Source organism: Artemia sp. Qi Xiang Cuo, chromosome 20 (genome assembly GCF_049724085.1).
Source record: "Artemia sp. Qi Xiang Cuo chromosome 20, ASM4972408v1, whole genome shotgun sequence".
In the NCBI taxonomy this organism is placed as follows: domain Eukaryota; kingdom Metazoa; phylum Arthropoda; class Branchiopoda; order Anostraca; family Artemiidae; genus Artemia; species Artemia sp. Qi Xiang Cuo.
Window position 1 is genome coordinate 15,153,304 of NC_142813.1, and position 25,219 is coordinate 15,178,522.

The window sequence follows — 25,219 nt, forward strand, 5'->3', positions numbered from 1 at the left end:
ATCAATTTTCTTTTTTAATGGAGCTAAAATAAAAGAACTAACGACAAAATAAGAAAAAACATTATTCAGACACTTTCAGTTTGCCAGCCAATAAAAGATACAAACCCCCAAGCGTCACCCCCAGAAAAACCAAGATTGCAAGAGAAAGAAGAAACATCCTTAGCTTGTTTTCCCAATGTAAATTTAAACTTTGTAAATATTGAATTATTTTCTCTGTTTCTTCTCTGGTATCTTCACGTGGTCCAGTGTTGTCAATAACAAAATCAGACATATCGCATTTTTCTTTTAGTGGCATTTGAGCAGCAATTCGTTTCTTAGCCTCTTCTTCAGTCATATCCATTCGCTTTTGAAGTCTTTCAAGCTGTGTCTCTTCGTTGCTGAAAAATTTTTAAGCGAGCATAAAAAAAGTATATAAGTGGATAGAGAGGTAGACAGAGCTAAGACCCGACTATTCAACATTTATTATTACTTTCACTTTATATTTATTCTTATTAATCAAAAAAACTTTTTGCACCAAATAAGTTTTTTTTTTAAGTAAAGAACTCTATTAAACCAAAAATGAACAAAAATAGAATCAAATAATCTACCAAGCATACAACTACCACAAATCAGCATTAATAAATAAATGAAACCCAAAACAAACAGAAATTAAAATAAGTCAAACTCAAAACTGGCAGAAATTAATCTGAGTAGGGTTCAAAACCCCTATGCTTTCTAAAATGTCTATACAAAAAATTCTATAAAAACCACAAAAATTTCTATAAAAACATTAAATGCCCCAAAGGCATAACTTACGACCCTTGTCCTGAGGGTTATGGGGGGGGGAGGGTTGTCATCCTCAAAGACATAATTTCCAGACCTTTCAACTACCTTGAAAAAAATGGCCATATCAAAACGTTGATCGGAAATGTTTGGGGAAATAATGGGCGTGGGGGGAGGGATTCTCCTTCTGATTACTTTTGACTATTAAAAAGGGCAATAGCCCTCTCAATTTCCAATCAAAAGAGCCTGTTTTAAGTTTTTACGACAAAAATTTCTATATGACTTTATATACTCCAGGGCATAACTTACAACCTTAGCCCTGAGGGCCGTGGGGGGTTGTCATACTCTAAAACATAACTTCCGGACCCTTCAACTACGTTCCACAAAATTGCTATATCACAATGTTGATCGGAAGTGTTTTGGGAAATGATGGGTATGGGGGGGGGCATTTGCCTTCCAATCGCTTTTGTCTATTAATAAGGGCGCTAGCCCTCTCAATTCCCAATAATAAAAACCTTATATGCCCCCAGGGTATAACTTAAAACCCTTTCCCTGAGGGTTGTGGGGGGGGGGGGGTTGTCATGCTCAAAGACCTACTTTCCAGAACTTGAAACTACGTTAAACAAAATGGCCATCTCAAAATTTTGATTGAATGTGTTGGGGGAAATGATGGGTGTGAGAAGGGGGTTAGTTCCCCTTCAATCATTTTCGACTATTAAAAAGGGTACTAGTCCTTTCAATTTGCAATCGAATGAGCTCTTTTTGAAGTTTCTACAACAACGCTTTCTATAAAAACCTTATATGCCCACAGGGCAAAACTTACAACCCTTACACTGAGTGCTGTGGGGGGGGGGGGGGGTTGTAATCTTCAAAGACCTAATTTCCAAAATTTCAACTACATTGAAAAAATGGCTATCTCAAAATTTTAATTGGATGTGTTTGGGGAAATAGTGGGCGTGAGAGGGGGGTTAGTTGTCCTCCAATCACTTTCGACTATTTAATAGGGCACTAGCCCTTTGAATTTCCAAACAAATGAGCCCTTTTTCAAGTTTCTATGACAAAGTTTTCAATAAAAACATTATACGTCCCCAGGGCATAACTTACAACCTTAGCTCTGAGGGCTTTGGAGGGATTGTCATCCTCAAAGACCTAATTCTCAGGACTTTCAACTACGATGAACAAAATGGCTATCTGAAAATTGTGATGGGATGTGTTTGGGGAAATGATGAGCGTGAGAGGGGGGTTAGTTAACCTCCAATCACTTTCGACTTAAAAAGGGCACTAGCCCTCTCAATTTCCAATTGAATGAGTCCCTTTTGAAGTGTCTACGACAAAGGTATCTAAAAAACCTTATATGCCCCCAGGGAATAATTTACAACCTTTGCCCTGGGGCTCTCGGGGTTTTGTCATCCTCAAATACATAATTTCCAGAACTTTCAACTACTTTGAACAAAATCGCTATCTCAAAACTTTGATTGAATGTGTTTGGGGAAATGGTGGGCGTAAGAGTGGGGTTAGTTGCTCTCCATTCACTTTCGACTATTAAAAATGGCACTAGCCCTTTCAGTTTCCAATTTAAATGAGCCCTTTTTGAAGTTTCTACGACAAAACTTTCTACAAAAACCATATATGCCCTCAGGGCATAACTTACACCCCTTGCCCTGAGGGATGGGGGGGGTTCATCCTCAAAGACCTAATTTCTAGAACTTTCCACTACGTTGAACAAAATGAATATCTCAAAATTTTGATGTGTAAGGGGAAATGGTGGGCGTGAGAGGGGGGTTAGTTGTTCTTCAAACACTTTCGACAACTAAAAAGGGCTCTAACCCTTTCAATTTCTAATCGAAACAGCCCATTTAGCAATTTCTACGACAACTCTTTCTATAAAAACTTCATATGCCCCAGGGCATAAGTTACAACCCTCGCCCTGAGGGCTGTGGGGCGGGGGGGGTGTCATCCTCAAAGACCTAATTTCCAGAACTTTCAACTACGTTGAAAACAGAATAGCTATCTAAAAATTTTGATTGTGTGTGTTTGGGGAAATGGTGGCCGTGAGAGGGGGGTTAGTTTCCCTCCAATTACTTTTGACTATTAAAAAGGGCACTAGCCATTTCAATTTCCAATGGAATAAGCCCTTTTTGAAGTTTCTACGACAACGCTTTCTATAAAAACCTTATATGCCCCCAGGGCATAACTTACAAACCTTGCCTTGAGGGTTGTGGGGGGGGGGAAGGGGCTCGTCACCCTTAAAGACATAATTTCCAAAACTTTCAACTACGTTGGACAAAATGGCTATCTCAAAATTTTTATACGATGTGTTTGGGGAAAAGGTGGGCGTGAGAGGGGGGTTAGTTACCCTCTAATCACTTTCGACTATTAAAAAGAGCACTAGCCCTTTAAATTTACAATTGAATGAGCCCTTTTTGACGTTTCTACGACAAAACTTTCAGTAAACACCTTATATGCCCCCAGGGCATAACTTATAACCCTTGCCCTGAAGACTGTGGGAGGAGTTTCCTGCTCAAAGATATAATTACCAAATCTTTCAACTACATTGAACAAAATGGCTATTTAAAAATTATGATTGGATGTTTTTGGGGAAATGGTGGGCGTGGAAGGGGTGTTAGTTGACTTCCAATCACTTTCGACTATTAAAAAGGGCACTACCCGTTTCAATTTCCAATCGAATGAGCCCTTTTTTAAGTTTCTACGGCAACGCTTTCTATGAAAGCCTTATATGTCCCCAGGGCATAACTTATAACCCTTGCCCTGAGGGCTGTGGGGGGGGGATGTCATCCTCAAAGACCTAATTTTCATAACTTTCAACTAAGTTGAACAAAGTGGCTATCTCACATTTTGATTGGATGTGTTTGGGGAAAATGTGGGCGTGATAGGGGGGTTAATTGCCCTCAAATCCCTTTCGACTATTAAAAAGGGCCTTTGAATTTCCAAACGAATGAGCTTTTTTTGGCAGTTTCTACGACAATGCTTTCTATAAAATCTTATATGCCCCCAGGGCATAACTTACAACCCTTGCCCTGAGGGTTGTGGGGGAGTGTCCTCCTCAAAAACATATTTTCTATTTGGAAATCAACTACGCTGAACAAAATGGCCATCTCAAAGTTTTGATTGGATATGTGTTGGGAAAGGGTGAGGGTGGACGGGGCATTTGTGGCCTTCTAATTCCTTTTGAGTATTAGAAACTGCACAGGCCACTCCAAGATTTAAACGAATGAACCCTTTTCGAAGTTTCTACGACAAATACTTCGTTATGACGTGCCCTGGTCTAAAGAAAAAAAAAATAATACATTGTGCCAACATCGTTCTTTATTTAGGCAGCGCGTTTGCGCTGCCTATGATATAATAGTTAAAATACCTACACTTATCCTAGCACTGCCATAGCAAACAAGCAAAGAGCCATGTGGCTTCAATGTATTGTTTTATTTATGTATTTATTCATCTTTTTCTAGCCCAGTTCGTACAGAGTGGTCATAGAAGCTTGAAAACGGGCGCAATTTTACAAAATGAAGAAGGGGGCAAGGATTTTTTTTTATTTTTATTTCATAAATGGATATACAGAAAAGACATTTTTCAAAATATAGGGAGAGGGGAGAAATTATCCCCCTCTTTAATTAATGTCTCCAACAAAGGACCAATTTTTTTATTATAAGAGCGGCTTGAATTTTATAAACGTCAGTTCATGGGCCAAAAAATTGAACAAAACAACTTTAGTTTTGAGATGTGGACCACCCGAAAAGGGAGAAAATTTCTGATTTCCTCGATACCTATATCATTGAATCATTGGCTCATGAGAAAACCAAAGCACAGGAAAAACAAACTTGAAGAAAACTTGAACCATCCAAAAACAGGGTCAATGATCTTATATCCTCGAGTTAGGGCTCAGGCCTCCAAAATACAGAACCCAAAAATAGTAAAACAAAAATAAAAGAAAATCATTGACTGAAACCAAACATTAGGTAGATCAAAGATTCTGCTGGTACGGAGAAGGGTGTCAATGGGCTGAAAATTGCTGTCCCTGATCAGTTTGATACTTACAGCCCCGAAAATTGGGTCCAAAATGAGCCCCAAACTTTTTGTTTTTGTTTGACTCAAAGTTATAGTATCAAGTTGTTGGGTTGAGAAACCCTCGATGCACAAGGAAATAGAGAAAAAAATCTTGATACCCCTCTGGAAAAGGAAAGACCTTTTTTCTCTCTCTGACCAGCTGGGAAACTGCAGCCATGAGTCTTTGAGCCATGTAGACCTTTGTGTAAAAAAGGAACTGTTAGGGAGAATGGGCTAAAAACGAAACTTGGGCTAGAAAGAAAGATTTAGATTTCATTCACACTTGGATCTGAAAGTACTTGTGACAAGGAAATTAACGAATACCCTTATATCCTTCATTCCTTCTGTCAAGAAAACCCCAATGCACAAACAGAAAAAGAAAATTGTTTCCCGCCAAAAAGGGCCTGAAACACTTCTTTTCTCTGAACGGATAGAAACTTACACTCGTATGTTTTTGGGCCAACTGATATCTAAGGTACTAAAATAGGGCCAGAGGTCCACAAGAATATACAAAATTAGTTTTCTAGTTTGGCATGGAATTTATGTCTGAAATTATCTCGGAAAGGAGACCCCATAGACAAAGAAAAAAAAATGTTTGCCCCAAATTTAGGCCTAAAAATGGCAAATAAACCCTTTTATGTAAACAGATCGAAATTTAAAAAGTAAATCTCAGGGCCAAGTCGCCCCTTATTTGCAAAAAAAAAAAAAAAAAAAAAAAAAAAATGGTGCACGTTCAGAATCGACGGGGATCCTAATGTAAAAAAAAAAAAAAATGTGTTCGGCTGTCTTTTCGTGTTCAGAACATGAATTTGGAAACCACAGATAGGTGCTTCCTAATCAGCTTTAATTTTACGTATAGTCAGGACCAAGAGAGCCTTAACGAAGACAAAACAATCAGGTTGTATGAATTTGTGGCGTCAGAAAATAGGTGTAATATGTTTCTGGGTCCTATAATCTGTCACTGGACATGGCACACCGTGGTCGAATATGAATTTTTTTTATATTATTTTCAAATATTTAAAAATATTTGTGATTGTTTTTAAAATATTTGCTTCAATGAAAGGTTCACCGCAATTTCAAGTTACAGTAATTTAAATACACTAACGATCCAAAACCGAACTTATTCCCGACCCCCTGAACCTCTACCGCCTTCCCAAAACTCTATAGGGTAGGGCTTTCGCTTCATTAAAAACAACACCTATTTTAGACTTTTCTCTAATAATTATAATAATTAATATTGATTAATTATTTTAAACATCCATTCTACTTTTATTAGTCTGATACGCAGGAATGTTTTATACATACTTTCTCCCTTGTTAACACATTTCTTTCAAGCACATTGAAAATCAAGTTTGAAGTCACTTATTGATTAGCCAAAACAAATTATTGCTCCAATAAGTGAAACAGACTGATTAAAGGTTGGATTTATGCATTAATATTTTATATATGCAAAAGAAATAGAATCACTTAACTTATTAAATTTAACTTAACTTATTTAATTTTTCTGTGTTATTACACCGAGTTGGCTCTTATTCCACTTTATAACAAGAGAGACGTAAACACTAGCACGCAAGATTTGAAATCATTTGTCCTTGAGGACTGGGGTTTGAGTTCAGGTGTCACTGGTTGTCACAGGTGTCACTCTGTAGCTCAGATGGAATCAACTCAGCTCTAAAAGGGTATCTAGAGAAAACTAGGGGAAGGTAAAGGGAAGGGTATGTGAAAGCATACGATGGCTGCCCCCCAGTCCCCTATTACACTTCCAGGCTGAAGCGCCATGAAGCCGAGATCAGTACCGCCGGTAGGGACTGTAGATTCAGTGCCGCATTCCTTACATTTTTTCCTTTAACTTTTCATTGCATTTACATTTTTTGGTGGCAACCCCAAAAAGGGTTTACAGAAGACGGAAAAAGCAGCAAATAACACTATTTTTTATTTTTCAATTGCTCTGCATTTTATAGCATTATAAATGGAACATATCCTGCTGGCACAACTGTGGACCCAAGCCAACTGAAAAAGCCTTAATAAAATTTGAGCTGCAGAATACTTGAAAATCTTACTTAGATTGGATTGCAATCAACCGAATATTATTGAAAGAAACTTAGTCATTTTTGAAGAAAAAGTAGTCAAATTATTTAATCTGAATGCAAGCTATCAGCTTAATACTTTCTTTTTTTAGAGCACAGTGAAATATGATTATTTTCAAGATTAATTGAAAAAAAAAACTTTTTCCGCAAAATAAGTTTCTAAAAAAAAAGTAAAGAACTCCATTAAACCAAAAATGAACAAAAATAGAATCAAACAATCTACCAAGCATACAACTACCACAAATCAGTATCAATAAATAAATGAAACCCAAAACAAACAGAAATTAAAATAAACAACAGACTCGAACTCAAAACGAGCAGAAATTAATATGAGCAGGGTTTTAAATCCCTATGCTTTCTAAAAGCCAGAATATAATTCGTACTTTAATGAAAAAAATTCAAATGAATTTACTGAAAAAAACGAGCATTGTCAGTTTAATACACATATGCTGAAATTTATTCATTAAAATCGTAAATAATTTCGACTTCTTAAAGCTATAAAAATGAGAACATTTAAAAGAATTTTTTCAGTAAAGTACAAATTATATTCTGGCTTTTAGAAAGCATAGGGGTTTAGAACTCTACTATTAATTTCTGCTCGTTTTGAGTTTGACTGTTATTTATTTTCATTTCTGTTTGTTTTGGGTTTCATTTATTTATTGATACTGATTTGTGGTAGCTGTATGCTTGGTAGATTATTTGATTCTATTTTTGTTCATTTTTGGTTTAATGGAGTTCTTTACTTTTTTTGAAACTTATTTTGTGGAAGCTTTTTTTTAATTAATTTATGTTCGTTTTGTTTTGAAAAAGACTGAACCTCTTCTAAAGTTAAACAACCATCCCTTCCATAAGAACCTTAAATACCCCCTGGGCATAACTTACAACCCTCACCCCTAATCTCTGGGTTTGTTTAAACCCCAAAAGCCTTGTTATATGATAGTTAGACTACTTTTAATAGAATGGCTATCTCAAAATTTCTATTAGACGCATTTCGGGACAATATGACGTGTGTGAATAGAATGGCTATGACTATTTTGAATAGAATGGCTATATCAAATTTCAATTAGATGAGGGGGGTAGCTGCCCTTCGATCACTTCGACTCTTAAAAAGAGCACTGGAGCGTCTGATTACCGATCCAGTGAGCCCCCTCCGAAGTTTATGACCATGCTCTATAGAAACTTTATATGCCGCCAGGGCATAACTTACAACCCTTGCCCTGAGGGCTTGGGGGATTTGTTATCCTCAAAGACATAACTTCCAGACCTTTCAAATACGTTGAAAAAATGGCTATCTCAGAAATTTGATTGCGAGGGTTTGGGGAAGTGATGGGCGTGGGGAGGGGGGGGGCATTTGCCCTCTGATGACTTTCGACTAATACAAAGGGCACTAGTCCCCTCAATTTCCAATCGAATGTGCCCTTTTTGAAGCTTCTACGGTAAAACTTTCTATAAAAACCTTATAAGGGCATAACTTACGACCCTTGTCCTGAGGGCTATGGGGGGAGGGTTGTCATCCTTAAAAACATAATTTCCAGACCTTTCAACTACCTTGAACAAAATGGCCGAATCAAAATGTTGATTGGAAATGTTTGGGGAAATGATGGGAGGGGGGGGGGGGATTCTCCCTCCGATTACTTTCGACTGTTAAAAACGACAATAGCCCTCCCCTTTACCAATCGAATGAGCCATTTTGAAGTTTTTAGGACAACACTTTCTATAAAAACCTTATATACCCCAGGGCATAACTTAAAACCTTTGCCCTGAGGGCTATGGGGGGATGTCATACTTAAAGACACAATGTCCAGACCCTTCAACTACGTTCAACAAAATGGCTATATCAAAATCTTGATCGGAAGTATTTTGGGAAATGATGGGTGTGGGCGGTGTGCATTCGCCCTCCGATCGCTTTCGACTATTAATAAGGGTACTAGCCTTTTCAATTCCCAATTGAATCAGCCCTTTTTTGAAGTTTCTACGACAAAATTTTCTATAAAAACCTTATATGCCCTTAGGGCATAACTTACAACATTTGCCCAAGGGGCTGTGGGAGGTTTTTCATCCTCAAAGACATAATTTCCGGACCTTTCAACTACGTTGAACAAAATGGCTATCCCAAAATTTTCATTGAATGTGTCTGGCGAAATGGCGGGCGTGAGAGGGGTTAGTTGTCCTTCAATCACTTTCGACTTTTAAAAAGGGCACTATCCCTTTCAATTTCTAATTGAATAAGCCCTTTTTAAAGTTTCTACGACAACGCTATCTATAAAAACCTTATATGTCCCCAAGGCATAACTTACAACCCTTACCCTGAGGGTGTGGGGGATTTATCATCTTCAAAGACATAATTTCCAGAACTTTCAACTACGTTGAACAAAATCGCTATCTCAAAATTTTGATTGGATGTGTTAAGGAAAATGGTGGGTGTGATAGGGGGGTTAGTTGCCCTCCAATCACTTTCAACTATTAAAAAGGGCACTAGCCCTTTCAATTTCCAAACAAATGAACCCTTTTTGAAGTTTCTTCGACAACGTTTTCTATAAAAAAAAACCTTACATGCCCCCAGGGCATAATTTACAACCCTTGCCCTTAAGGTTGTGGAGGATGTCATCCTCAAAGACCTAATATCCGGAACTTTCAACTAAGTGGAACAAAATGGGTATCCCAAAGTTTTGATTGGACGTGTTTGGGGAAATGGTGGGCGGGAGAGAGAGGTTAGTTGCCGTCCAATCACTTTCGACTATTAAAAAGGGCACTAGCCCTTTCAATTTCCAATCAAATGAGCCCTTTTTGAAGTTTCTACGACAACATTTTCTGTAAAAACCTTATATGCCCCTAGGGCATAGCTTATAACCCTTGCCCTGAGGACTCTAAGGGGGTTATCATCTTCAAAGACCTTATTTCCAGAACTTTCAACTATGTTGAATAAAGTAGATATCTCAAAATTTGGATTGCTTGTGTTTAGGGAAATGGTGGGCATGAGAGAGAGGTTAGTTGCCGTCCAATCACTTTCGACTATTAAAAAGGGCACTAGCCCTTTCAATTTCCAATCAAATGAGCCCTTTTTGAAGTTTCTACGACAACGCTTTCTGTAAAAACCTTATATGCCCCTAGGGCATAGCTTATAACCCTTGCCCTGAGGACTCTAAGGGGGTTATCATCTTCAAAGACCTTATTTCCAGAACTTTCAACTATGTTGAATAAAGTAAATATCTCAAAATTTGGATTGCTTGTATTTAGGGAAATGGTGGGCATGAGAGGGGGGTTAGTTGCCGTCCAATCACTTTCGACTATTAAAAAGGGCACTAGCCCTTTCAATTTCCAATCAAATGAGCCCTTTTTGAATTTTCTACGACAACGCTTTCTGTAAAAACCTTATATGCCCCTAGGGCATAGCTTATAACCCTTGCCCTGAGGACTCTAAGGGGGTTATCATCTTCAAAGACCTTATTTCCAGAACTTTCAACTATGTTGAATAAAGTAAATATCTCAAAATTTGGATTGCTTGTATTTAGGGAAATGGTGGGCATGAGAGGGGGGTTAGTTGCCGTCCAATCACTTACGAATTTTAAAAAGGCCATTAGTCTTTTCAATTTCCAATCGAAAGAGTCCCTTTTGAAGTTTTTATGACAACGCTTTCTATAAGAACCTTATATGCCCCCAGGCCATAAATTACAACCCTTGCCCTGAAGGCTGTGGGGGGGGGGGGAGGGGTGTCATTCTCAACGACCTAATTTCCAGAACTTTAAACGACGTTCAACAAAAAATCTATCTAAGAATTTGGATTGGATGTGTTTGGGGAAATGGTGGGCGTAAGAAGGGGGTTAGTTGCCCTCCAATTACTTTCGACTATTTAAAGGGGCACTAGCCCTCTGAATTTCCATCGAATGAGCCCTTTTTGAACTTTCTACGACAACACTTTCTATAGAAACCTTATATGCCGCCAGGGCATAACTTACAACCATAGGGCTGTGGGGGGAGTGTCCTCCTCAAAGACATAACTTCCAGATCTTTCAACTACGTTGAAAAAAAATGGCAATCTCAAAATTTTGATTGGATGTGTTCGGAGGAATAGTGGGCGTGGAAGGGGTGTTAGTTGCCTTCCAATCACTTTCGAGTATTGAAAAGAACACAGTTCCTTCCAGTTTCCAATCGTAGGAGCCTTTTTCGAAGTTTCTACGACAACTCCTTCGATACGAAGTGCCCTGGTCTAAAACAAAGAAAGAAAGGAAGAAAAAAATAACTCATTGTTCCAACATCGTTCTTTCTTTAGGCAGCGCTATTACGCTGCCTATGATTAACGTAAATTTTAACATACGTTCCAGATCTTTTGGCAATGTCTAGTGGAAAAATGGCAGACCAAAATTGTATTGCATCGGATTAACGACGCTTCTTGACTCCTAAGATCCTTGTGTCGGCTCTGTCTTGTGTTGTTATACTTTCTTTCAAACTCTGGGTCCCGTATTATAAAGCTGAGTTCAAAGCCGCTGCGCCACCAGAGGATAGTTGACCTCATATTCAACATTATATTGAAAAAGATCGTATATCTCTGCGTCATAGTCTCAAAATATAATCTGGATAAGATAAAACAACCAGAAATCAGTATGAAGGTCATTTTTACTTTTTCTTATCCTAACATGAACACATCTGAATATATGATACTAGCTAGAGACTAATTTAAATATCAATATCTATCATGTTTGCATTTTTATACATCTTTTTCAAACTTCCCCTTGCTTCCCACAGGGGTGACCTGCCCCTTCTGCTGATGCTCACGATCCCCCGTCCGTGTAAGTAAAGTTAACTATCGTCTAGCTTTCTCCTATAGTAAAAATTTTTTCAAATATATCGAATTCTTAGTATCTCCCCCCTCCCCTTCACTCCATACGTATCAATCGAGGAGAAAAAGTAAGAAAACCTTTAGTTTCCATTTAATAGTTTCAATTATTGTAAGACCTTTAGGTATAGCACCACAAAAAGCGAGACTCTCTATTAAATAGACAAAAGTCACTATAATATATAGAGACTCTATTATAGTATATAGAGGCTCTATTATAATTTATAGAGACTCTATTACAATCCCTTAGAGGTTTTCTAAGCAGGAGCCCCAAAAATATTCTGTATGTATTTGTCAAATATAATCATCTTATATCTCTCTCTCTTTCTCTCTATTACAGTCTCTATAATGCGTAATTTATATAAGGTCTATATAATATATACTTTTGCATAGTCTTTTTAATAAAAATATCTTTGTATTAACAGTTTTGTATACTTTCCAGTATTTTCAAATAATTCAAATAGTTTTTTGCTATTTTGAACTTTACAACTTTGTGCCTATTCCACAAAGTCAACTCAAACCTTCGCCACTGGCCACTAACAAAACACGAACCACTAAAAAGACAAAGATTTTCTTACCAGTACACAGTAATAACCTTATCTACATAAGATAAGATCTTCTGGGTTTCAAAAAGAAGTGGTACATCTACAACAACCATCTGACACCCTGTAAAGTGAGAATAAGACATTAGGGTTTTGTAGTAGTACAATAATGTATTCACATAACAACGGATATGACTAGTGCATAGTATTTTGATGAGCCAATGAAACGTATTTAGATCGAAATACGTTTTGCTTCTTTTTAAACTCAAGTCTTATGGGTTTTTAACACAAGCTGCTAAATTTTTTGCATCTTACCTTTCTGGGAGACTAGATTGTGTTGATAAGTCTCGTGATCTCCGTTCCGAAACTTTTCCGATTAATTACGGAGTGCCTCAGGGATCTATCCTTGGGCCTATTCTATTCCTTCCTTTTACAAATGATTTACCAGAAGTGTTGTCTCTTTACAAAATTGTAATGTTTGTTGATGATGTAGTAATTTTCTTTCCTAACCGGGACCTATCAGTTCTTTTCCAGAACCTCGAAAGTACGTTAATAACTGTATCTGATTGGTATTCAAGGAACTTACTAACTCTTAATAAAAAAAAATGCCAATATATGTTATATTCACGAACTGGATCAGTAGTGTCAGATACATTCTCTCTTTTCTTGAATAGTCTTGAATTAAAACGGGTAGATCAGTTCAAATATCTTGGGATTATTTTAGATGAAAATTTGTCGTTTCAATAATATTTAAAAACACTATCTTTAAAGACTTTCTCGGAATGTGGGCTTGCTAACTCATCTTCGTCATTTCTTTCCTAAAGCTATTCTAAAATCTAATTATTATTCTTTCGTCCACACATATTTTCTCTATTGCATTTCGGTTTGGGCATCTACGTTTTCGTCGTTTTCAAATCTCTCCAAATACTTCAGAATAAAGCAATGAGGATTATTTTTAATGTAGATTGCAGATCTTCAGTTAGACTCCTACATGGGACTTCAGGAATTTTCTCTTTGGACCAACTTCATTTAATTTCTATCTCTAGTATTTGTCACGATTATCAGTATAGTAATTTACCTGTAAATTTCTCCGGAATTTTTCCAACTAATTCTCAATTTCATAATTATCCTACTACGCATCGTTCTGACTTTTCGTGCGAAATTCGCCCGACATCGAGAGCGGGATTCAGCATCCGTCACACTGGCCCAAAAATCTGGAACTCAATTCCAGCATCAGTTCGAGAATGCAGCAACAAGCGACATTTTCTAAGACTGGTGAAGAAATATCTTATGACATGCTAAGCATTTTGTTCATTAGGGTTTTCTTTTTCGTTGTTGTAAAATTTAGTTAGAAAATGGCTGTGTATTTTTGTTGGCAATATTTTCAGCGCTAAAAATATGCCACCAGGCATGTGCGCTGTTTTGTGACATTTATTTATGTATGTGTTATAAATAAAAATATTCTACTCTTCTACTCTTCTAAATGTGTTGGAGTGGTGGTATATTCTTATTTCAGCAAATAATATTTGGAACAAAGAAGGAAAATAAAAATAAAAATCGTTAAGACTCGAGCCTAGAAGCCGAGAAATATGTCAAGCCTCAAAGGGGTAATTAAGTTCCAGTGAAAACACTTGAAAGTAATATCTCATTTTATATTTGATTAATTAAAAAAACTTCTTCCACAAAGTAAGTTTTTCAAAGAAAAGTAAAGAACTCCATTAAACAAAAAATGAGCAAAAATAAAATCAAATAATCTACCAAGCGTAAAACTACCACATATCAGCATCAATATAAATGAAATCTAAAACGAACAGAAATTACAGTAAATAATCGAGTCAAACTCAAAACGAGCAGAAATTAACAAAAGTTGGGCTCAAAACCCCTACTCCTTCCCAAGGCCAGAACAAAATTGGCACTTTCCTGAAAAAAAATATAAATGTTTTTACTTTTATAACTTTAATAAATCAAATAATATTAACATTTTGATTACTAAATATCAACATATGTATATTAAACTGACAATGCACATTCATTTCTATTTTTTTCAGTAAAGTGCAAATTTTGTTCTGGCCTTGGGAAGGCATAGGGGTTTTGAGCCCAACTTATGTGAATTTCTGCTCGCTAATTAAAAAGTTTTTTTTTAATTAATTTCTGTTCGATTTATATTGACATAGTCTTTTCAGAGAAAAAGAAAATAATACTTTAAGTCTTTTGTTTTTCTTAAGATTTTAAATTTTGGCCTGCTATTTCTATCCTGGAGAAAACATTCCAGCAACTTTGAACATCATACCCCATTTTAAAGATCTTTACACAAATAATAGTGTTTAATTTCGTTCCATACATGCTCTAGTTGACCTGAAATGAAAAACTTGATACCATTCGCAAAAAAATCTGCTTACTTTCTTTGATAGCTTGGAAACACTTACACTATTTTGATCTGGTTGAATTTTAAGAGCAGAAGCAGTCCCGAAAGTTTGAACATAATACCCTCAGTCGTACTTGGGATAATGCTGAGATGCCTTATTGGAAATTAGCATTAACACAGTGCATTTTGATTTAATCTGATGGCAACATTTAATTTTTAAACATAATGAGCAAATGGCAGGGTGGGCGTGGGAGGGAGATTAGTTGCCCTCCAATCACTTTCAACTATTAAAAAGGGCATCAGCCCTTTCTATTTTCAATTGAATGAGCCCTTTTCAAAGTTACCACGACAACTCCTTCGATACAAAGTGCCCTGGTCTAAACAACAACAACAACAACAAAAAATAATACATTATACCCACATCGACCTTTATTATAAAGATGTCAAGCCTTCCAATCTATTTGGACTATTAAAAAGGGCACTAGGCCTTTCGATTTCCAATCGAATGAGCCCTTTTTTGAAACGACAACGCTTTCTATAAACACCTTATATGCCCCCAGGGCATAAATTACAACCCTTACCCTAAGGGCTGTTAGGGTGGTTGTCATCCTCTAAGACCTAATTTCCAGAACTTTCAACTACGTTAAACAAAATCGCTATCTAAAAATTTTTATTGGATGTGTTTGGGGAAATGGTGGGCGTGAGAGGGGCATTAGTCGCTCTCCAATCTCTTTCAACTATTAAAAATGGCAATAACCGTTTCAATTTCCAATCAAATGAGCCCTTTTGAAGTTTCTACGACAACGCTTTTAATAAAACCTTTTACGCCCCCGGAGCATAACTTACAACCCTTGCCCTGAGGGCTGGGAGGGGGGTTGTCATTCTCAAAGACCTAATTTCCAGAACTTACGTTGAACAAAATGGCTATCTGAAAATTTTGATTGGATGTGTTTGGAGGAATGGTGGGCGTAAGAGGGGGATAAGTTACCCTCTAATCACTTTCGACTATTAAAAGGGCAATTTCAATTTCCAATCAAATGAGCCCTGTTTGAAATTTCTACAACAACTTTATATATAAACCTTATATGCCCCCAGGGCATAACTTACAACCCTTGCCCTGAGGGCTCTAAGTGGTTTATCATCCTAAAAGACCTAATTTCCAGAACTTTCTACTACGTTGAACAAAATGTATATCTCAAAATTTTGATTGGATGTGTTTGTGAGAATGGTGGGCGTGAGAAGGGCGTTAGTCGCTTTCCAATCACTTTCAACTATTAAAAAAGGCTCTAGCCCTTTCAATTTCTAATTGAATGAGCCCTTTTGAAGTTCCTACGACAACGCCTTCAATAAAAACCTTATTTGCCCCCAGGGCATAACTGACAACCCTTGCCCTGAGGGCTTTGAGGGGGAGCGGTTGTCATCCTTAAACACCTAATTTCCAAAACTTTCAACTACGTTGAATAAAATGTCTTTCTAAAAACTTTGATTGGATGTGTTTGGAGGAAAGGTGGGCGTGAGAGGGAGGTTAGTTGCCCTCCAATCACTTTTGACTATTAAAAAGGGTACTAGCCTTTTGAATTACCAATCGAATGAGCCCTTTTCCAAGCTTTTACGACAAAGCTTTTAATAAAACCTTATATGCGCCCAGGGCATAACTTAAAACCCTTGCCCTGAAGACTGTGGGGGGACTGTCATCCTCAAGACCTATTTTCCAGAACTTAAAACTACATTGAATAAAATGGCTATCTCAAAATTTTAATTGGATGCGTTTGGGGAAAAGGATGGCGTGAGAGGGGGGTTAGTTGCCCTCAAATCACTTTCGACTAATAAAATTGACACGTGCCCTTTGAATTTCCAATCAAATGAGCCTTTTTTGAAGTTTCTAAGAAAAAGCTTCCTATAAAAGCCTTATATTCCCCCAAGACAAAACTTACCACACTTGTCCTGAAGGCTGTGGGGGAGTGTCCTCCTCAAAAACATCATTTCTCATCCTTAAAGACTTAATTTCCAAAACTTTCAACTACGCTGAACAAAATAGTTATCTCAAAATTTTGATTGGATGTGTTTCGCGAAATGGTGGGCGTGGAAGGGGTGTTAGTTGCCTTCCAATCATTTTCGAATATTAAAAACGGCACAAGCCACTCCAATTTCCAATTGAATGAGCCCTTTTCGAAGTTTCAACGACAAGTTCTACTATACAAAGTGCCCTGCTCTAATGGAAAAAAAAAAAAAAAATAATACATTGTGCCAACATCCAATCACTTTCGACTATTAAAAAGGGCACTAACCACTCTAAATTCCGATCGAATGAGCCCTTTTCGAAGTTTCTACGACAACTCCTTCGATACGAAGTGCCCTGTTATGGAAAAACAAATAAACAATACATTGTGCCAGCATCATTCTTTACTTAGGCAGCGCGTTTGCGCTGCCTATGACTAGACAGCATAAAGAATAAAGACTTTCTTCATTATTAACTATCTGTTAATTTGCTGTAAAGGACTTTTCGGTTTTCGGAGTGCTCGAGAATTCTGGGACTCTTTCACCCATCAATATGATTCATAGCCCTTCTAAAAGGGAATCCTATTTACACCCGTACTTGTTACAGTTGCATCTGGGAGTAGAAAAAGTTCTATATTGAAAGAGCCCAAGTCGTTTTGAAGGTGGAAAGGGCCCAGCTATTATTACAATTTAAAAAAAGCAAAAGTCAAGTACGCTGACTTTAAACTATAATTAAACTCTATTTGATAGATAGTTTAACTTAGTCAATAGGAAATATATTATCGCTATTACGCCTAAAGATTGAATCTAACATTTTTGCCCGTTCGAAAACCTTTTGCGAAGATATTCTCAAAGGGAAAATCAGGAGGAGACTGCAGATCAGGAGAATCAAAGTGTTTATATTTAGCATACATTGCTCTTCTAATCCTTCATTTGAAAACAATTTAGCAAATACTTTTGCAATCATCTAACATGAAAGGTCAGATGTCTTTCAGCGAAGACAAAGATGACATACGCAAATGACGGTAGGCAAAGCACTTTTCCATAGCGTTGTTAGAGGGCCTTGTTAGGGGGTCTTTGAGAACTTTTTACTCAGGAATCCAGCTTAGTTCTTGACATCCTCATCAAATATGCAATAATACGTACACTTTTCTAGTGATTTGTATATTTTTAAGACACAGTTTCGTCAATATGTCCAACTTAAGAAATACGGATTTGTTTTTTTGGTAAAGCACAATGGCTGATTGATGGACCCTGAGCAAGCCATTCTTGCAAATTTCTTCAGTTAGACTACTTATTTTTATGCCCAAAAGATAAATATAGAATCTAAAAAATAACGCTGAGTCTGAAAATCCGAGCAACGAATCTACATTAGTCCACCAATCATACATTTTGAATCCCTGTGCGACCAGGTTCAAATAAGACGCAGCTTGCCTGCCTTATCACTAATAAGCTGTTGATGGGGTTTGGGGTTTTCGGAGGGGCTACTATGGTTTTTTAATCATAAAGAATGCAAGAACTTGCATGATTACAGTTCAAGCAGGGTGTTTCAGAAAAAGGCCTGCGTGGAGGTGATGGAACATCAATAAAAACATCAATCATTAAAACATCAATAAGAATTTTTCCTATCGGAGTGCAGTAAGTCACATGTTTACAAAAACAAACACCGTAATCTAAAACAAAAGTTCAACGGGTTCTCAATGAAGCTGATGGGGAAATGTGTGAATAAGTGATGGTTATTTGCAGAAAGAACGAGTGCTTGTAGGGTCAGTATAGGGGGGGGGGTCATATGCCCAATATTGTGTTTCACGTAAGATATCAACATCTCTTTAAAAGAAGGGTGTGTTTTTTTACTTCTTTCAAATGCATAAATTCGATTTCTAGTAGATTCAAATCCGGCGTTCTTTTTTTTATCATCTTGCTTCCACTACAACTAGTTTTTTTTAAAACTCATCTCACAGATCACGCTCGAACACAGTTTAGTGTTTTTAATATCTATCCAACATGGGCGCCCATAAGCTGAATTCCAGGGGGGGCAAACTTCGTCTAATTGCTACTTTTAATGCTATATAATAGAAATCTCAGAACAAAAATATAAAAATAAGGCAGCATCATTCAGCCAGGGGGAGGCAAGAGCCCCCCCTGACCCCCATATGGGCGCCCATGCTATCCAATCTCTTTTTACATCTAGTCCCCTCAAAAAAAGTTTTGACGAATTTCCCCGCGATCATAACAAATGAATGCTTCATATCCCATTATCTAGAAGTATAAAAAAAATTTTCTCTTCTCAGTGATTCATTTTGAATTTAAGGCATATTAAATTATGATATTATTCTGAAAGGCATAGTATATTATGACATTATTCTGAAAGGCATAGCAATTTCCATTCGTTTTATGTTTGTCTTATTGTGTAACTTTATTTCTACTAGTTTTATGCATTGCTTTTCAATTTTCTTCGAAAAACTGATTTTGACAGAATTATTATTTAAGTTTTACCGAATTATAGTTGTGAGGCCTCTGTTTCGGATGGGTGATAGGCTTAATTTAGAGTCCTTGTCCCTGGGCCTGCGCAGATCAATTCGACTAAGTAGGCACACGTTTTGGGCCTATTGACAGTTTTAGTTGAAATGGCCATATTGATATACTGACCGAATGCTATGACTACTATTGTTCTTATGTGTTTGGCTGAGTTTAGATTTATCTGGTCTAAAGGGTCCTTTTCTTTATGACTAATTGTTGTAAAAGTCTTTTTAGATTTTTTACTTCAAAACCTGAATTTGTTTTTTTAGGCCATACAGAAAACTCTAAGAGTTACATTAACGTCTTTTTTTTGTGCATTACCCTCCTACCTTTGAAAAAGCATTTTACTAGTTCCCAAAACATCTTTTTCTGAATCTTAGGATGGGTTAGTCCATTCAAAACTCGTCTTTTTTCTGGATCATTGAAGACTATTTCTGCTAAAGCTTTTCTATTAAGTGTTGAATCAGAATTAAAGACTTTGCTTCCAAAGTGTTCTCTTATTTCTGTCCATGCTTTTGAACCAGGCTCGACAACTGTAATGAAAGAATAAACAATCAAATTTAAAAAACAAGTTAAAAAACAAAATATATTAAGATGTAAAACCATAGTAAGACACTTCATATGCAATGAATGGTGCGAACGCAAGAGAGGGGGGGGGGAGATACAAACTAGGGAATAAAGCTCTTAGAACGTTTTCAGTAAGAATTAATAGACTTCCAGAATTACCAGAGGGGCAGATGTTGCATCCGAATGGCCCAGCGGCCAGATATTACTGATTTTACATACAATAAAACCTGGATACTGAAAGTAAAAAAACTTGTTAGCCCAAGCCATCATAACTGCGTTTGGTAAGACTGAATAACCAAAAAACCAGCTTCAATAGTAATTGGTTCCACAAATCTATTACTAGAAATGTTTAGGCCTAGTTTGTACAAAATGCATATTAACCAACGTAAAAACCTCTCAAAAAGAACTCAATCTATAATAGTTCCCAGCTGGCATAATATAAACCCAAATCGTCAAAATACGACGATTTTAGTTAGAAAAGAAAGGGTATGTCTGCCAGTTCTTTAGTGATCTTATCCTGCTTTTTTCCTTATTTTACTCTTATTTTTAATAAATTTGTCAATTTGGTCAATTATTGGCACCTTTGTCACATTGCCTCCCCCCCCCCCCGAACTTTTACTCAATGGCGCCCTTGTCACATTGGCCCTCGCCAGGGGCGTCGTTGGGGGGTGTAAGGGGGGGGCAGTTGCCCCCCCCCCCAATAATGTGGAGAAAAAAAATATTATACATCCCATGTCCGTTGACTATCCAGATATGGACCCGTCTCCCCTCCCCCCACCAACAAAAACACTTGAGATTCGCCCCTGGCCCTCGACCAAGATTTTACTCTAGGTCCGCCCCTGAGCATATTCGACCATGCATAAACTCATAAAATGTTAAAGTACTACACTTGGTCTCTTGTATGTTTACAACACAGTATATGTATTAACAGTATGACTTTTCCCTATTTCAGCTTTTATAAAACCTCGGACCGTGGTGCCATTGCTCCAGGGATTGTATAAACCGGTATAAACATAAGCGACATTAGATCTTTTCACGGGTAGACGAGTCAGATCTCTCTTGAACGCGAAACTTGGCTTCAACGTTGGGACACTAATTTTGAAGAAACTAATTTTAAGTTAATTTATTCCAATACATACATGAAAATCGGTAATTAGTAGTGCAATGTTATTATTAGATGTTTTTAGGAATTAAAAGTAGGTTTCGAAGTCTCGAGTTGGTTTCAAAGGCATTTTGAGAGAGTTTCTGCCAAAATACGTGTTCCAGTGTAATTGGACCGCTGATGGCAGATCAAATGAGAGGAGCTGTTTGTACGCGCCAATATATATATATATATATATATATATATATATATATATATATATATATATATATATATATATATATATATATATATCTATCACTATCACTATCTATCTACTACTACTACTACTACTACTACTACTACTACTACTACTACTACTACTATATATATATATATATATATATATATATATATATATATATATATATATATATATATATATATATATATATATATATATATATATATATATATATATATATATATATATATATATATATATATATATATATATATATATATATATATATATATATATATATATATATATATATATATATATATATATATATATATATATATATATATATATATATATATATATATATATATATATATATATATATATATATATATATATATATATATATATATATATATATATATATATATATATATATATATATATATATATATATATATATATATATATATATCAGGCCTCCCGCTAGATTTTTTGTGAAATACATGAACCTCATGAACTTTTATCACAAAAATATGAACTTTATGAACTTTTAATTGAACTTTTTATGAGCCTATTACGAACCTTAATTTACGATATGTGCACCTCAGAAACTGTCCGTGGACACACAAAGTGGCAGTTGGTGTGCAAAAATTTTCACATTAGGGGGGTGGGGGTAATTTTATTTCTGATGTAAATCAGAGGTAATTTTAAACTTTTCCCCTCACCCCCCCTAATGTGCAAATATATACCCTGAATTGGTATATATAGGGGTGGGGGCTAAAATTCATTACTGACAAAAACGATTAATGTATTTGTAAAGAGAATAAAAAAGGCATTGAGTGATATGTTCACTTTAGTCGTAACTCAATAATATGATTTGGCAAATATTTACCCAAAATACAATAGTACAAAATAGTCCACTCTACTTGTTCCTTTTTTTGGCAAAACATGACGAAATTAAGGACGACTTTCGTTTGTTTACTCTGCTCTGAATCCACTCAACCTCTCTGGCTACCTCATCTTCGCGCATCTTCGGGCTCAAAGCCTCGATCATACTTTGTGCAAGGCTTATTTCTAGAAATTCTTTGGCATCGATAGCTTTTTTCAGCGTGTCATTAGCTTCTTGAAGAAGCCTTTCTACTGCTTGTCTCTTCTCCTTTTCAACTGATTTCTTCTCAACCAAATCTTTTTCCAGGTGTTCAATGGCCTTCTTCTCATATAACATCCTCTTTTTTCCTCTTCTTCTTCTTTTCCTTTTGGACTTCTCTTCAGCTTGTCTAGATCACTCGGTTTTCAGGCACAGTTTATAGCTCTGGCACGCGTTTTGCCCAAAATTAAACAGCTATCGGGTAATATGGACAATTTCGGACTTGTCCTCAAACCTGTTTAGAACGTCAGAGACTATCAGTATAGCAATGAGCATTTTGACTTTCATCGATGATTTTTCAACGGTCTTGATCCGTCCTGACCGGAAAAATCACGCTCAACATCAGCGGCCCCATGCAATATTCAAAGAACTGCTTTTACTATCTTTAAAAAGAGGGATATTTTGTCTGTTATTGATAGATTTTCAGACTAAAAACCGAGCTCCGTAGATCATCAATCATCGCTGAAGTCATGTTCTTAGGCAAACGCAATTCCAGATCGAGCCAGTTCCGTTTGTCACTAGCAGCTTCAGTAGTCACACGGAAAAGCATAAATCCAACAATTTCCGCCAATTCGCGTGTTATTGTCTCTGTATTTAAAGCATACAGCCGCAGGCAGCGGAAAAGCTGAAGGATACTTTGACCTAGCTATTTATCTCAAATATGGTAGCAAGCAGTCCGGTATTCAGTTTTGCCACTACTCCTAAAATTCAGAGCATCAACTTTGTGTACCTTCGACAGGCATTTTTCCATGCCGTCACTGCATGCTACTTTATCGGATGGTAGAAAATCCCCGCTTGAATGGGACAGCTCAGAAAAAGTTTTTCCCTTCTGAATATCAGTCAAAGCCCTTTGATTGACAAAATGGCTGGCGGTCATCGTTACTAGTCTACGTACTCCGTCATAGAGAATATGGAAAGGTAGTTTATCATGCTGCAAGAACTCTGTGAACTGAGAAAATAGCTTTCTCAAAGATATGACAAAGAGGACTAACGCTTTGGTTGCGGTACACTGGAGACTGCTAGAAATCTCTCGGTATCCACTAGACTTTATCAATTCTGGTCTTTTCTTAGAGATGAATTTCAGGAAATACTCATCGAGAGCATCCCATTGCTCATCAAGTCTCTCAGCTGAAACAACGAGGGTTAGCCATCGAATTGGCACATGTTTCAGAAAACGATGTGGAGGAAGCTTGAGATTCTCTTGGATGGTACAAACCTCTTCTAAACGAGCAGGCCAACCATAAAGAAGTATAAAATTTAGATCGCAAAATCAGAAACTTTGGATCCCTGATGGTCCAAACCTTTAAAGCGTTACGGACCATGTGTTTGCTTCATGTCCCAATGTCAGCTAGGCCTCAATCACTGTGCATAGCTCTAACTTCGGAATCAAATAACCTCCAAACTTTCTTGTTGACATTAGGTCCGTCATTTCCCAGCATCAAGACTTGACGGAGATCGAGGTTAGCATCCTTTAGAGCTTGTAGTAGGTGCTGGTGTAAATCTTCCATTTTTGCGTGTCGTATGAAAAAGGACTGTAGGTGGCGTACAGAGACTCTTTCTTCGGTCTCCAACCAGTATCTAATCATGATATTCAACTCCTTTGCACCTTTGGCATTTGTAGTCTCATCGTAAAGCAACGCCAAGTAAGAAGATCCAATGTCGCGTAGAAGGTCCTTTCAAAAAGCATTAGTGTGAATCCATGTAAAAAACAAAAGAAAAAGAAAAAAAAAAGAATAATCAATCAACTTATGATCTTCTGCCAAGAAGTTATGTTACAGCTCATAAGCTTAATTCAACTATTTAGGAATATTACTACTAGAAAACTCTATGAAGGTAGCAAAGACTCAAGCCAAAAAAAGGAAAAGACTAAAAGATAGCTCAGTACAAGAAGATATAGGGGCCAAATTAGATGTAACAAATTATAAACCAAATTAGATGTAACAATGTCTTTTTGAAAGAAGAAAATGTATGTTCACAAAACATGCTGAGTGTTAAAGTTTGAAACGTTTGAAATAAAACTTGCACCTACATTTGCTTTGCTTGTCCTTTATAGGGAAAAAGACAGCAACCGCAAGTGCTTTCCACCTGATGACAAGAAAAATATGAACTTTATGAACCTTTTTTCTAAATTATGAACCATTTATGAACCTAGGTTAAAAATATGAACTTTTTTCATAATTATGAACCCAGTGGGAGGCCTGATATATATGTATATATATATATATATATATATATATATATATATATATATATCTCTATATATATATATATATATATATATATATATATATCTCTATATATATATATATATATATATATGTATATATATATATGTTTTTATATATATATATATATATATATATATATATATATATATATATATATATATATATATTTTTATATATATATATATATATATATATATATATATATATATATATATATATATATATATATATATATATATATATATATATATATATATATATATATATATATATATACAGCGCGTACAAACAGCTCCTCTCATTTGATCTGCCATCAGCGGTCCAATTACCCTGAAACACGTATTTTGGCAGAAACTTATATATATATGTTTCTCCTGCAACAAAATCAACTTAAAAATCAAAAGGAAGAAGAAGACATATATATTTATGCTCGGTGGGATTGGCAAATTGCAACAGGAGGGTTTGATAATGCTTTTTCTAAAATTGTGATGCTTACATCCGTCCTTTTAATTTAGCTCATTATTAATTATAATTAGCTCATCGACATAAGAGCCATCTAGCTTTACCAGTTAAAAATGGGATTAACTTACTTTCTCGTGCAATAACATCTGAATCAATCACTGGAATGCCTTTTTCAGAAAATATCTTAGAAACTGTGCTCTTCCCACTCGCAATTCCTCCAGTAACAGCAACTATAAACATCTTTACAATAATTGGGTATACTATCCTGCTAATATTTTATACAATATTGCCATCTCGAAGCAATCCCAAATCTG

The 25,219-nt window shown here is 36.3% G+C and overlaps 1 protein-coding gene across 1 annotated transcript; it reads right to left on the reverse strand.

Annotated features, from left to right (window-relative positions):
- On the reverse strand, positions 1-25,215 carry Dpck (Dephospho-CoA kinase). Its single transcript, XM_089106488.1, has 4 exons — positions 25,034-25,215; positions 19,503-19,706; positions 12,327-12,414; positions 1-377 (listed from the first exon to the last, which is right to left on the reverse strand). Exons 1-4 carry the CDS (start codon positions 25,143-25,145, stop codon positions 62-64), a joined length of 720 nt encoding a protein of 239 aa, XP_088962614.1. The 5' UTR covers positions 25,146-25,215; the 3' UTR covers positions 1-61.
- Positions 25,216-25,219: the final 4 nt, after the last annotated feature.

Excerpts from the sequence above, each read along its gene's own strand:
- Dpck (XM_089106488.1), bottom strand. The coding sequence starts at position 25,145 with ATGTTTATAGTTGCTGTTACTGGAGGAATTGCGAGTGGGAAGAGCACA. Across the intron at positions 12,415-19,502 it reads AGTAAAATGCTTTTTCAAAG|GGTGTCAGATGGTTGTTGTA; the intron begins GTAGGAGGGTAA and ends CTCACTTTACAG. Across the intron at positions 378-12,326 it reads AAGGTTATTACTGTGTACTG|CAACGAAGAGACACAGCTTG; the intron begins GTAAGAAAATCT and ends AAAATTTTTCAG.